The sequence below is a fragment of the Branchiostoma floridae genome, unplaced genomic scaffold (genome assembly GCF_000003815.2).
Source record: "Branchiostoma floridae strain S238N-H82 unplaced genomic scaffold, Bfl_VNyyK Sc7u5tJ_1548, whole genome shotgun sequence".
Taxonomy (NCBI): Eukaryota; Metazoa; Chordata; class Leptocardii; order Amphioxiformes; family Branchiostomatidae; genus Branchiostoma; species Branchiostoma floridae.
The window spans coordinates 116581-131875 of record NW_023365749.1 but is presented as its reverse complement, the minus strand read 5'-3'; the positions used below and the strand labels follow the sequence as shown (position 1 = coordinate 131875).

General features: G+C 42.7%; 1 protein-coding gene across 2 annotated transcripts in view; it reads left to right on the top strand.

Annotated features, from left to right (window-relative positions):
- LOC118408045 (dapdiamide synthesis protein DdaC-like) overlaps positions 1–933 on the top strand; it is an 8146-nt gene extending 7213 nt beyond the window's left edge. For both annotated transcript variants that reach the window (XM_035808660.1, XM_035808661.1), the window contains one exon: positions 373–933. In XM_035808660.1, the coding sequence (XP_035664553.1) occupies positions 373–603 (231 nt within the window). In that variant the 3' untranslated portion in view covers positions 604–933. The remainder of the gene's footprint in view (positions 1–372) is intronic.
- Positions 934–15295: the final 14362 nt, after the last annotated feature.

The window sequence follows — 15295 nt, the reverse complement described above, 5'->3', positions numbered from 1 at the left end:
TTACAACTTTGCAATAGAACTGAGTCTAGCAGATGTGCCCTATGTGGCATAGACTGTAATTCTTATATAGGACTGTGTTAAAGCTATATATAGTGCGTAAAGAGGTAAGATTGATATGAATAAGTATTTTACCATGGTTGGTGGTCAACATTGACTGACGAAGGCACGATCTGAGTCGTACGGATGCTGACAGAGTGAAGGTTGTGTTCTCACAGCACAGCCGTATATTTTGGCGCTATCCGGCCGGTAGAACCAATTGCCATTGAATTGAAGAGCAGCCCAAACTGGAGTCGACACTCCTACCCGGCTGAAACGGCTCTACTCTACTCTTCTCTTCTCTACACTAAGCTCACCTTGTTTCTCTCCCCGCAGACCAAGCACATCTCGGAGTTCCCTCGCCACACCTCCTACGGCGACGGGGAGGAGTTCTCGGAGGAGGACCTGGCGCATGTGCGGGAGGTGCAGTGGAAGAACTCGTACGGGTTCCACTGGCGGCAGGGGGACGTGCTGGTCATGGACAACTTCATGGTGGGGCACGGCAGGATGGGCTGCAACCCGGGAGTCAAGGAGAGGAAGATCATCGCCAGCATCACCAAGAACTGAGCGTAACGCTAGCAGCTAATTCGTGCCATCAACAAGAACTGGGCAGAAAGTAGCAGCACATTCGGCAACGCAATCAGTATCAACAAAATAAAGAACTGAGTAGAAAGTAGCTGGCAGCTCATTGAACAGCGCAATCGCCATCACCAAAAACTGAGCAGAAAGTAGCAGCTCATTCAACAGCGCTATCGCCATCACCACAAACTTAGCATAAAGTAGCAGTTCACGCGGAAAACTATGAAAGTTTGAAACTGAACAAAACGAAGCCGTTCATTGAACTTGATTCTGTAAATAACTATCTATACTGTTTCGATCAATCATGATCATTCAATACCATCACCCAAAATCGTCAAGAAGTGGACAGAACATTGCAGCATATTCGGCTTATGATGAAATCTACTTCACTTCAGCAAACTTTATCTTCGTCAGAATTTCGACAAGAGAACTACTTGTTAGGTAGTTGTTTGACATGTTGGTCGTAGTCTGATGTATTACATATTAAAACTTTAGAACCGACTTGAAAGTCGGTAACTGTAAAGGCAAGGTCGTTTTAATGATATAAGTAAATCAGCACTTTTCTTACATGTAAAGCCACATACGCTAAAAGCAATGACTTGGAGACACGAACTGAATTGTAAATAACGTTATTCAGTGCAATTTTAAGAGTGTCACATGAGCAGTGTATGTTGTTCCTGACCAGGAAGGATTGAGGTGGAGTGTAGCTTTCTTTAGGTCCACAGTCTGTCCATGCTTTATCGTCTGTTGACGTTCTGTCTTTTTTTAGCTCATTTTAAGATTTCTTAGCGCCCACTCGGTCGACACAGTCTTATCCAACCGTGGCATTCCGATTGTTTGCATATTGTACAGTTTGTAGTTATATATAACCGTAGCTTTTCCTAGTTTGTCGAGCGCTATAAACAATGTTGATAACGTCCTTGTCTGTAAGGAGAATAACTTGTTTCTTAAGTTTGAATGATACGTTTTCAGGGGAAAGCGCCTCATGAGATTGTTGATGAACCAATTGCGGATGATTTCTCACCTTATGTTATGTAGCGTGTAACAAACTAACATGTAGCAAACTTGTGTGAACTCTTAGTGTTACGAGTTTTTAGTAAAGTCGTTAAACTGTAAGGCAACTGGGATTATTATCATAGCATTATCATGTTATAGACTTTGATAACTAACATAGTTCTATTATATTACATTATATTACATTATATCTTTTGTTATGCTATAGATTTACATATGCTTGTAAGTTGTATATAGAAATGACAAGTAGCTAACAAAGTACTCTCTGCTATAGTATAGTTTAAAAGTCTTTTAGATAGGAGATTTAAGTCCATGGCAATGTAAAACATTATGGATACAATATAAGCTGTAAATGTGACATCACCTGGTGTGTTTCATTTATTTTGAGACGTGATTCGAATTGACTATCTTTTCAGCCAAGTGGGTAGAAAAATATGGACACGGCAGTTTGAATGCAAAGGCCGGGGGTCAAAATGCATTGACCCTCTACATGAGCAATGAATGCCTAGTATGATGAACCGATTTCAGAGACCTTCCGCCAAATTTACCCATGCGTAAGGGGACAATGGGGAATCTATGTCGTCGACCTTCCGCCATCTTGAATTTAGGTCAAACTTTGATAGATCGCTCAATTTGCGAACAGTTTCGTTTCGTTAAAAGCGATGTTTCTTTTATTGCTACCGTCTTCTTATGCTTCCCGTTTTCAACTACAGTACTAGTATCTAAACACCGAACGCAAAAGGGTCCTTATGTTGCAATGTAATCTACTTTTCAAGGACATGGGAAATATCGCAGGCCAGAAAAAGAATTTAAAACCGCTTTGACGGGACTCAGGACAGTATGGCCTTATATGGGCAGAATGATTCGATCATTAACTGTAATGCTAAACTCACATGTCCAACCCGGGGCCCTGTCGGCAATTTTGGGGAACTGAAAGTATCAAAGGCATCAGAAACATAAAACGTACCAAAAATCATTCAGAACATAAATTGCGCATATTTATATTACATTATAAAGATACACTTTAATTCTTAGTATCCGCAAACAACCGACTGGGCCCTGGTTCGGAAGTATGGCCCTGGCCTATCATAAGTTATCTTGAGGCCAAACCACAAAGCTCTGTTGATGACTATACGGACAGGTTTGCTGACTCAGCATTTTTAGTCTATCGATAATTCACCGCCTCTTGTTTGTCTTGGGTAGTGCGTGTGTTTGCGGGTCAGTCGGTAAGATAAGTTTACAACAGAACAAAGCCTTGGAAACACCTGTTCAGTACATCTGTGTTGACCTCCTGTCTCCTGGCAGTTGGCGTTAGGGACAGATTTAGGGCGATGTCCGGGTAATGATGCAAACTGACCTTACACAACTTATCGGTGGAATTGCCGGTTGATGCCCGGTCACATACGTCGTGCGTTCGCGATCGTCGTATGATCACAAACGTATCGCATTCCTAGCCTCCTTAACAGACTTCAGGCTTCAAGCAGCGCTGGATTTATTTTTTTTTTTGGGGGGGGGGGGGGGCCTAGCTCTAAATGTTATGAAGTAGATTTCTAGCGAGGTCAACGCCCATGAAGCCGGTTCTTTCAAATGCAGAGTAACCAATTAACGCCAGACCGGTGGCACGCGAGGGCCAGGGAGGAATGTTTCACACCTATTGTCCGTCGATTACTAGCTGTTAAATACCGTCAATACATTACAAAGGACATCTTGGTGGGGCTTCCTTTAGTTTGCAGCATGTATTTTTATGAGCTGGTCCCTTTGAATCCTGGTTATATAGAATAGAAGGACGGACTGAATAATCAGCAAACAACACGACTTGAGTGCATAACGCATATATTTGACAACTTACTACAGCCGTTGTACACCGGGTCATCAGAGACGTCTCTTTGCCTTGTTACAAGGTACAAGTTGTAAGTTGTAGAACTACGTACTGTTTTCATTTTTGTGAATGCAAGGAAATAGCACTGAAACATAGGGTGACACGTACTAAAAGCCACAACTTTTGGGGGTGACAACATTTTTGGGGAGTGACAAGAAGCGAAACATTTCAGTTACAAAAGTACGACCGTATAGTGATAAAAAGTAAAATATTCAACAAAGAAAACTTTAAAAAATTGCACCACGTCAGGTTCGAACTCTGGTCCAAAAGTTACAAATCCAATCACTAGTCAACTACGCCACGAAGCCTTGACGTTGGTGTTCACGAAAAAATAGAACTAAACTGACAAAGCGCGTAATAAAAGTGACGGAAATAAACTGTAGGGCCGCCATTTCAAAAAGTTTAATGGCACGAAAACTCGCTACAGTCCCGTCACCTTTTGATCACCAAAGTAAACTTTTTAAACTGATATATAGAGTTGTTTGTGAGCAAGTAAAGCTCCCGCACGGTGCAAAATGACAAACAATAATGCCTGCTTGATTTGAGTTCACGGCATTTGCATGATAAGCAAGGGTGCGAAAAGCTCGCAGTTATCGCCCAATGTCAGTGACCTGCCAGCAGCTATTTGATTGGTCCTCGCTAGAAACTACTGAATGTCAAATAGTCTACACGGGGGGGGGGGGGGCGTTGAGCGACGAGCGCAAACTGTATTAAACAAATGTTGAGGAAAGCAGGCGAGTAAAATGTGATATAATTAGACGCCATGTCACTCTTGAGGACCTGTACGTGTGTCATGTTTGCTACTTTGCGGATGCGCAGGAATGTTGTACTGATAACGTTCCTTTGCGTCAGACTGACCTGCGCCATGAGTACGTCTGAAGGTCGAAAGGTACTTAGCATTGTCCTAAATGTAACACGGGGAAACTAGTTACTAGCGCCAGCGGCCGATGAATGATGCTGATTTCTTACGTAATCTATCTATTTATATATATATATATCTATATATCTCACTATATATATATAAAAGAGTGACAAAAAGAGGAGAGAGACAGAGACAGAGAGGGAGAGACAAAGACAGGATAATACAGAGATCGACAGACACTCGGACAGACAGAAAGAGAGACCGGTGAGGTGGACACTGAGGTCCAGACCGGCTAAAACCGGTTTCAAGGAGCTCCCGTTGGCGCTAGATCTAGAACAAGTTGATAATCGAAGGGAAAGTCATCAAACCCCTCTATTCACTCTTATCATTAACGTTACTAGTCGTTAGGTCTAGCTATATATCAATATCTATATATCTATCTGTGTATTTATTTATCTTTATCTACATATACTCGTATTTAGATACATATAGATATGCATATACAAATATACAAATATAACCCTAAAAGAAGGGACAGGCCAACGTTACCCTAGAAGCAGGTTATTGACCTGAGCGTGCTTGAGGTAAAACAAACAAAGCCCCTCCCACCATGGTGAGTAGAATGGGCAAGGTCCAAACCGGCGCAAACCGGTTTCAAGGAGGCGCTATAGAAGCTGTTCGATAAATAACCGAAGGGACAGTCCGAAAACCCCTCAACTCAACTTCTTCCTCCATAAAAACTTCGTGTTTGTCGCACATATCTCGAATTTTAAGGAAGAAAAGTACATCCGAGATAAGTCGGAACTAGTCCGATGCTGGAGAGACAGAAATTTGGCGGGAACGCGTCAGGACGGGGCAGAAAAGGCAGGAAGAAGACACGAGACGCAAACAGGGATGGGTCAGAAACCCCAAGATTGTCGTGTCCATCCTCCGCACACACGGGTCACTCAGAGGTCAGTCCTCTGCACCAGGCACGGCTGTCTCGGCATTGTCGGGCTTCAGGGCGGTTTGTGGGGAGGCAGGCGCGCACAGAACTGTCAGTGGTCTGTTTTATTAAATTCAACCCGCACACAATGAACTTAAATCTGTACTTCCCGATGACGAGTGGTACTTTTTTTCAATATTTAGTGTAAGTTTGATACTCAATGACAGGCCAAGCTGTATAGCAGAGGCGCACAGCAACCTGATTTTAAACAAGCTACAACCACAGAAAACAGACCTACACGCACAGATGTGGTAGCCTCCATAGCAGGCTCTCTATGGAGGCTACAGATGTGGCCTGTTTCTGCCACTGTCACCATATGCTAGTATAGGTCTTGAACGCACCAAATCAAACACCAATGTGTCCACCAAAATGTGGATCATGACTTTAGAGAATGCATAAGAAGTTGGACGGCAGTTGGCCAATCACAGCCAACCGTACACATCCGCTGGCCGGCTGCCCCCCCCCCCCCCCAAAAAAAAAACGGCCTGAGGGTCACCAGCGGTCAGTCTAGTCTGGGATTGGTGTCTCGTTACCCTTCGCAGTTTTTATTCAATGTTACATGAAAACAAGTAGAGATTGGTTTATATCGTTTCTATTGTGTCTGGTGATCGCTTTGTCTGTGTTTTACGTTGTGCTGTATCTTATAACAGGTGGTCTTACAACGCCAAAGTCGCACAAAAGAGAGTCCAAAACTGATATAGTGGGAAATGAGTGCAATCTTGATCCTATCTACCTCATTCTAGTCTTGCTATCTTTTATTTTAGTCAAATCAAATCTTCAGGCGAGCTCCACCAGTGAAGGCTGGAGTCAGCATTACGTGTAGACTCTGTCCTGCGTGTGCGGACACGTGCTGCATACCAAACCACCGGGACGGTTCAAAAACCCCGCCTAAAGCCGCCGCACAGGCCACTTTTCCCGCCCAGGGTGGCTCGGGCCGAGGGGTTACAGGACGGCAGCCCCGGCGGTGTCGGTGGGGTTAGGAACGGTTCGGGTACGATGTTTGCGGTGCCATGGTGACAGACGGTTCTATGGCAGACGGTCTGGACACGCTGAGCTGGTATTCAGGTCGGGCAGGCGGCGTTTCCGCCACGGGGCCGGGACGCTTCAGAAACCCCCACAACACCGGGCCTGTAGTTCGGTCCGCTCTTGCTGCAGTACTGTGTGTACAGGGCAGGCGGCGTTTCCCCCAAAGGGCCGGGACGCTTCAGAAACCCCCACAACACCAGGCCTGTAGTTCGGTCCGCCCAGCTGCAGTACTGTGTGTACAGTGCAAACACCAGGCCTGTAGTTCGGTCCGCCCCAGCTGCAGTACTGTGTGTACAGGGCAGGCGGCGTTTCCCCTGGGGGACCGGGACGCCTTAGAACCCCCCACAACACAGCTAGCTGCAGTACTGTATGTGCATGGCAGAGGACGAGTCAGAGTTACCACTTCACCATGCTTACAGTTACACAGAGGGGATGTATTACTGTCGTTTAATGGATGCCTTTTGAGCTTGATTGTGGAAGGTAATCTTAGAACATAGGTAATTGGCGGTTGGGTATCTGTAAAACTCGCGCTCATACAGAAAAGGCTAACAAAACAACGTCAAATATGCTCAAAATAAGCCCAACTGCCACATGAGCTAAGGCTTAAAGATTACATTGTAAAGGGGGTTCACACATGCATATATATTCAAATCTGTATGAGCTCCTAATGGACTGTAGCCTCTACCAGGTTCCACAAGTCGTTGGAAAACAGTACAAATTGGACAAACATGGATGCATAACATGCCAAAGGACTTAGTTGACTTGGACTTAGTTGGCTTGCGACCCATGGTCAGCTAACTCGCCTGACGTGTCATCTATCTATATTTGACCAATTTCTATTATTTTTCCAGTAACCTGTGGAGCCTGGTTACAGAGGCTAAGACTTCCATGCCGACATCATACGGTCCTTCTACGCATATGTGAACCCACCTTAACACATGGACCGGTGTGCGGTTGTGTGATAACGTTACAGGTAGCCACAATGCAGGCCCGACAACACGGGCATGTTTGTCTGGCGTCTCCGGCAGCACGAACATGACCTGAGGTCGATCCCGCGCTGATGAGCAGGGTAGGCGGGACTGCACACAAACCCTGCGCGCCGGATATCACTAATTCTAATAGAGGCTGCGAACACTCAGAGATCACTGAGAGGCTGCTAAGAAACCTCTGAGCTACCACTGAGTGACCACTGAGTGACTACTGAGCAACCACTGAGTGATCTTCGAGCAACCGCTGAGCAACCACTGAGCAGCCACTGAGCGACCACTGGGCGACCATTGAGCAACCACTGGACGCCCATTGAGCAACCATTGGGCGACCATTGAGCAACCAATTGGGCGACCATTGAGCAACCAATGGACGACCATTGAGCGACGACTGAGCAACCTCTGTGATCATTGCGCGACCGCTGAGCATTTTCAGATCGCTCAACGAATTCCATAGATAAAGAGCGGTTCTTTTCACGTTTTCTGTGTTTCATTGTGTGTTAAAAAATATATCACGCCGGATATGATTGTGGGCAAAGCTAACCGCCGTCTATACATGATTAGGTGTTTGAAGAAACACGGTCTGAGCACTAGCGACTTAGTACTTGTGTACATAGGGTTTGTCCGCCCCACCCTGGAATACGCCTGCCAGGTCTGGCACCCTGGGCTTACAGTAGAACTGTCATGTATGATTGAGCGTGTCCAAGCCAGGGCCTGTAAGATCATTCTTGGTCGTTCTTTCAGTTCCTACAGTTCAGCGCTACTGATTTGTAAATTAGAACCTTTGCATGTAAGGCGTAAAGCTCTCTGCCTCAAGTTTGCCAGATCTATTGTTCATTCTGAGGTTTTCAACTGCTGGCTACCACCACGCCGCTCTGAGGTACATGGCAGGGACCTCAGAAGTGCTGACAACTTCAGCCAGTTTAAGTGCCGAACATCGCGTTTCAGGAATACCACGCTGCCTTATTGTATCGATCTGTTAAACTCACATTAGTCTTTGAAGTGTTACATTTTAATCATTCAGAATGAGATCGATTTTATAATTGACATAGATATATATTTACTTGATGGTGTGTAGACTCACAATTTTAAATTGTAAAGTTTAGGGGAAATTGTGATAAGTATGTTAATGCACTTAGGCAGGACATTCCATTGTTTTAGTCCTAAGCGCCAGCCTCTCCTGTAGAATGTACGAGGCAATTTAGTCCTCGGACTATAATCTTGTACACGACATTGTGTGTTTAAATAAATAAACCAGTTCTCTCATATGACCCTTTCCATTAGAGGCTGCGACGGATGATCGGCCAGGTCACTCGATGAATGCCAGGCTGTCTTCGACATAGCGTCATGACTAAAATATCAGTTAATTCCGGCAACTAATGGCTGTTTAGGTTATCTATTTTTAACATAAAAGAGTAGAACCAATGCAACAGCCAGGCCATTTCACCCAGGCCCCGTCAGCTGAGGCCTTTAGAGACAGTTTGCTTGTCATGCCATAAACGTTCACACACCCCCCTCAATGACACTCTAGCTATTTTCAGAGGGAAATAAAAAAAAGAATTAGAAGAAATAAACCGACACCGTGCAGTCCCCCTTTTGGGCAACACCTAACCAGGTGTGACCTTTCACCTCTCGTGAACGTTGGACCCATGGCCAGTTGCAAATACGTTGCGTAGAGCTCCGGAGGCCTGCTTCACTCAGGTGAGCTGGTAGTTTTCTACCAACTTTTCTGTCAAATTTAAAGAGGGGCGATCTGATCTTAACTGCAAGTAATCCTGAATTATGAATATCATGTGATCTACCAATGCAGTTTGTTTTGACGGTCAGACTTTGAAAAGCGGTTAACTACTGTAAAATTTTTGTATCAACGGTTCTGTATATACAACCTGCATCACGAGATGTTTGAACTAACGCTGATCATTATCACTTAGGTACGGATCAATACAGTACATTCCTTAATTACGTCGCTAAAGCCCCTGAAAAAACGAGCGTGCTTCTTGCAATATCAGACATTGATATCCATGCAATGTTAAAACCACGTGCCAGTGAAAAGTAGGCATTGCCATTGGCTGGAAGGTGACACCGTTTGTCTTCTGCCTGCTTCCTGAGGTAACGTTAAGCATTGTTAAAATCTTACAGAATGTTTGCACAGTAAATATTACCAGGCACTATTTTTCAACGGCTGTTATATGACCCCATAATTGCACTTATTGAACGAGTTAATTTTAGACGAGTATGTTACATGCAACACTAAGTCGTACATTTTTAATCTTCAAAAAAAAAAAAAAAAAAAAAAAAAAAAAAACACTTGCATTTGACCCCTGGGTCAGCCAGGTTACGTTCCATTGACGGTTATAATTAGTTTCTTCAAATGTCTCGCCCAACACATTGAAGAAACACAGCGAAGTTTACACATTTTCCTACATGTACACTCTGAAATAAGAGACCTTACCGACCTATATCTGGTAACGTTACAAAACTTCCCCACCTCTACTTGAGAATCATAAGTAAGCATACTGATAACAAGTCAGGTATAGACAATCATAGCTATGGAAATGTGCCAATTTCATCAATACAATTTAAGGTTGATACATAAATTCAGACATTTCTAGCCATGGACAACTCAGTGTACAGCTAAGTTGACAAGAGCAAATGAACACCACATGGAGCTCGAGGATATGTTGAAGACTCTGGCGGAGATGGGGGAGAGAAGGAGGCAGGAGAAGGTGGGTTACTGTTACTGTTTGTCATTCTGATTTCCAAAAACCAGAGAACTTTCATGTAGAAAAATCTAAAAGATATCGCTTTTTATGCCTAGTGTTCACACATTATATCATGAGTATATCAAGAATATTACCTTGGGTACTTGGGGATTGCCATAAATTGTACCTATTACAATCACCTATTACAAAGTTCTAAACTGTTCACGGATGTGTTTCATCTTTCACTCCCAAAAGGCGGCATATCCTGAAAGAAATACAAATTGATAAATCTGGAATTTCAGTAGTTTTAAATAACACTAAGATAAAGATTTTTTTCTAATTGATATGGATATAGTATCATAATTTTTTTGTCCGCTGCATTTTGTCACTGAACAAGTGACTACCCCCACCGAACTGAGCACTAGTCCTCATGTATACTAGTATTTCATTGCATTGATACAACGCTTGATTGTATGTAACTATATTGTTGTACGGCAACCCTATGTTTCGTTATTTTTATAATTCTCTCGGAACGACGAATACCCTTCAATATTATGGTCTACCTTGTCCCCCCCAACGACCTGGAGGTCAAGGGACTAAGTAGGTAGGTAGGTATTATTGAACAATTCTGAAATGCTTGCAAATGTATTTGCTTTTAAGTTTGTAAAGTAAGGAACGGATTTTATCGTGGCTGGTTTTAATGTATATATATACATATATGTAAATGTCGGCGCAATTCAGCCACTGCTGCTATTTCGTGCATCTGTAATAAAACTTGTCAAAACTTTTCATTTTCTCCCGAACTGCTCTGCCACAGGAGCTACGAAATGCCGCACATCGAGGTGACAGGACAACAGTTGAACGACTGTTAGCAGAGGGAGTCAGTCCTAATGTTGGTGACTCTCAGGTTAGTCTATGAAATGGATTTTATGCTGTCCACTGACTTCGTCCATGTGCATAATAATGTGAACTTAAATTAATCGTGACGTGCTGAAGTCATGTCCCTAGTTAGGAACGGTATCACATGACACTCTCTACCATTCAACACTGACTGGTAATTTTAGTTTTTACGCCAGCCATATAACGTCCATTGGCACAATATATACCGCCAAGTTTACTGCAATTTCTCAAGCGATACTAATTTGGCAAATGTTTAACGTATCTTTTTTCCCCAGTTACATGTTGCATTAACTTAACAGCTTACCCTTGCCACTTCCTGTGTGTAACTTTTTGGTCTCTCTCTTGTCCTGCTAAAAACATAACGGGCCCGTTAATATCGCAATTGGAACACACCGCGGAATTGCACGGAGAATGGGCGCGTGGTTGGGAGTGGGTTCCATAATACCGCCAGGACGAAACACTGCACAATTAACTGTCGCTATGTACCTTTATACATCCTCTGTTGTTCCTTCCTTTCCTGTTAGTAATTGCACGAAACAAAAACCTGTATGAGCATACAAAAAGACATGCAAAAATGGACGTAAACTGACAAGAATTTTCATGTAATTTTGGTCCGTCACAACCGCTCAGACGTAAAACTTTACTGCTACCGTAGAAATAAAAAAAAGGGCGGGAAAATGGTGGCGTACGTTCAAGTTTGCCCATTCAGCCGTAGATCCGGGCTATTATGCAACGGTTCGTCACACTTTTACACCAAGGAGGTTAAAATACAATGTACATTGTATTTTAACCTCCTTGTTTACACGAATTGTAGGTCACTAACAGAAATTTAAGATTGCTGCTGAATCATGCTCGTCTTGTGCCGTGAACACGTGTGATTACTATCTACAAATCTGGCAATGAACGTGACAGTGTATTCGTCCCACGACGAGCTCGCCTGCCCCCCAAAAAGGAACTTTTGGCCTTGTTGTCTTCGAATGCATCGTTATTGAAGCCTTTTTTTAAAAATTGTTGAAAACTTGGATGTCCAAACCTAGGAAATAACTGTAGATGCACCAGTAGATTTCCTTAAATTCGTCGCTGAAAAATTTGGCGGTATTGTGATTAGTGGCGGTATTATGATGATGGATGTTACATTTTAAAATAAAGAAGTCGTTTCATGATCTATCCAGCGTTTTGATAATGTATTGTACAAATACCTATCGTCCAATATTTTTGAAATATGATTGTGATTATTATTTGTGTAATTGGAAACTCTATATATAGCTACTTGAATCTCTCCAGTACATAGTGCAGTCACACAAGTCACAAAGAAATGTTTCAGGACCTAGCACATGGGGCGGAGCTCCCGTACAGAACGTTAGACATGTCAATGTATATACGTTACAGGAAACACGTATCATTAGTTGTAGTTACGTACAGAGAAATGTCATATAAGACCCCCATTTTTAATGTTGATGTCACAACATGTCAGTACCTACAGTATTCACATACAATTCAATCTCTACAACTAGATAAAAATACGGATATTTACTTCCGGGCGTTTCGAGAGACATCCATCTCTCTTCTTCAGCGTCACTAGACTGAACTAGCAGAACAATTCAAACCAAGTAAAGTTTTTTCCTATGGTGTTGTCTGACCATAGGATACTATGCTAACATGATTTATATTTAAGTGATTTTTTGCATATGATCCTAACGAGTTAGTGGTTAAACCAGTTGGTTTGAATTGTTCTGCTAGTTCAGTCTAGTGACGCTGAAAAAGAGAGATGGATGTCTCTCGAAACGTCCGGAAGTAAACATCCGTTTTTTTATCCAGTTGTAGAGATTGAATTGTATTTGAATATGGTTTACCTGAACGTCTAACATTCATAGACGTACCTACAGTGCTGAGATGACGTTTGTTACAGGGGTTTACACCACTCCACCTGGCTGCCGAGGGAGGCCGCACAGAAACTGCACAAGTTTTACTCACAGCCGGGGCAGATCCTAACGCACGGAACAAAAATGTAAGTAGAATCGCCGTTACATAATAAAGAGTATTCATAGCATTTTCATGCGTGTGTTATGTTAACTAGTACTGAGTGAGCTGTTGGTCTGACCCCCCGCGCCACGCACTTACAAACAACATCAGTTAAAAACGAGGAAAATGTTTGTGGGTGTCCCAGTCGAAAAACAAACTTTGAAAAACAAAAGTTCCTTATTTTGGCTGTTGCATGTATGGTTTCTCTCTGCTAAATAAGGCAGCCTTTAAAGGTCACGAAGAGACCTAGACCACATTCATACTAAGCTCGCCAAATCGGATTTCGAGCCGAAATCACCGAAGCGGGATTCATGTGGCTAGTATGAACATACTAGGCAGTAGGCCATCGAGTTTTTGTTGAAATCAGTATTAGTTTGCTGTGATAAAAATCCGACTCTAATGAACTCAATGTGTTTAGTTGTTCCACCATGGGATTCCAGAGAAGCATACACTATATTAAACATACACTGTGTACTCGGTCCACTGAAACATTCCCGAGAATCGTACACTTATACACACCGTGCACTCGGTCCACGGAAAGATTCCCGAGAATCATACACTTATACACACCGTGTACTCGGTCCACGGAAAGTTTCCCGAGAATCGTACACTTACACACACGGTGTACCCTGTCCACGGAAAGTTTCCCGAGAATCATACACTTATACACACCGTGTACTCGGTCCACGGAAAGTTTCCCGAGAATCGTACACTTACACACACGGTGTACTCTGTCCACGGAAAGTTTCCCGAGAATCGTACACTTATACACACCGTGTACTCGGTCCACGGAAAGATTCCCGAGAATCGTACACTTCAAAACACCTGAGGATTACTTCAACTAGACACCTTCTTCTCCGCTAAGTACTTGCTTTACCTAACTTATGATGGCCTGGTAAGGGCAATCAGCCTGAGAGTTACCTGAACTAACTCATAGTGACTGTAATTTATGTGATGTTACTTTTGAAGCGTGTGTATAGTATTTACTTTGTTCCTTGTCTTTTGTTTAAATATATCTATACGGGATCGTCTAGCTTAGTAACAGAGGATTTATTACTCAAAGTCTGCTTGTTAGGGATGTCCTTTATGACATGCCTATAACTACTGAGCAGTATAAGGTGGTAGTGATAGGTATGTTCGAAGCTAATCTTCATTTTGCTGTATTAAAAAGATGTAAGATCTGTATACATATTGATATCTTCTTATTGTTTGTCCTACTTTCTGTATCACTTGTACTTAGTTTCATTGCGGGTGACATTCATCCAAATCCTGGGCCGGCAACCATGTATACCTCATTCTACATGCCAATGTAAACAGTTTAGTTGCCGGCTCAAAGTTGGACGAACTGTCATCTCTTGTAATCCAACACAAATTGGACGTTATCGCAATCTCTGAATCATGGCTTGGTGACACTATTGACACAATGACAATGACAATGATCTTTATTGCATATTCCTGCCCAACATGGGCTAAATGCATTGAGCTGGACAACTTAGGTATACGTGAAACAGATTGCATCTTATATCGTCTAAAAACTACAGAGTCTCATCTCTCTTTTTGAAACTTGTGTATACAAATTTACAGATCTTTTCAAGTGCGTTGTATTTCTTAGTCGACATAATGTAGTTGAACATTCCGTCCTTGCTTAAACACACATATTCATTATCTAGTTGAAGTGTATTAATGAGAGATTTGCGCATGTCGGTGTGGCATTCTAAAAGAAAATGTACTTCATTCTCTACACATTTATCGTTGCAAAATGTAAATATTCTGTCGTTTGGAGGAGTCTGGTTGCGTCTACCAACTTCAATTTGTAGTGAATGGTCGCCAATTCTTAGTTTAGTCATGGCTCGGCGGTGATAGAAATTTTGTATATCGAGATATTTTTCTCGCTCATATGTATGTTTAATTCTTCTGTAAGTTCTTAGCTTGTTTCCTTGATTCTCTTTTCTACCGCGAGTTCAATTTTCAGAAAAAATATTGAAGAAAGTTGTCTTTTAGTCTTTCCTTAAGTTCAGATTGAGCAGATAAAGTGTTTCGTTCTTCTTGAAGCAGAAGGTAGGCAAAACCCGACTCCTCAATGATTCTACTAATATTAGAAAACCAACAAGGTATCTTACATCGGTGTAGGTCTTTTTGTACGATGAAGGCGCAAGCTATCTTTCGGTATTTCTCTTACTAATCCTTTGTAACATGAGTACATTCTATTGTACACTTCAATCCACACTGGGTATCTGCCTAGTTCCGCCCTTGTGGCGAGGTTGCTGGCATTCTTCCTTACGCCGAGGATCGATGAATAGATGA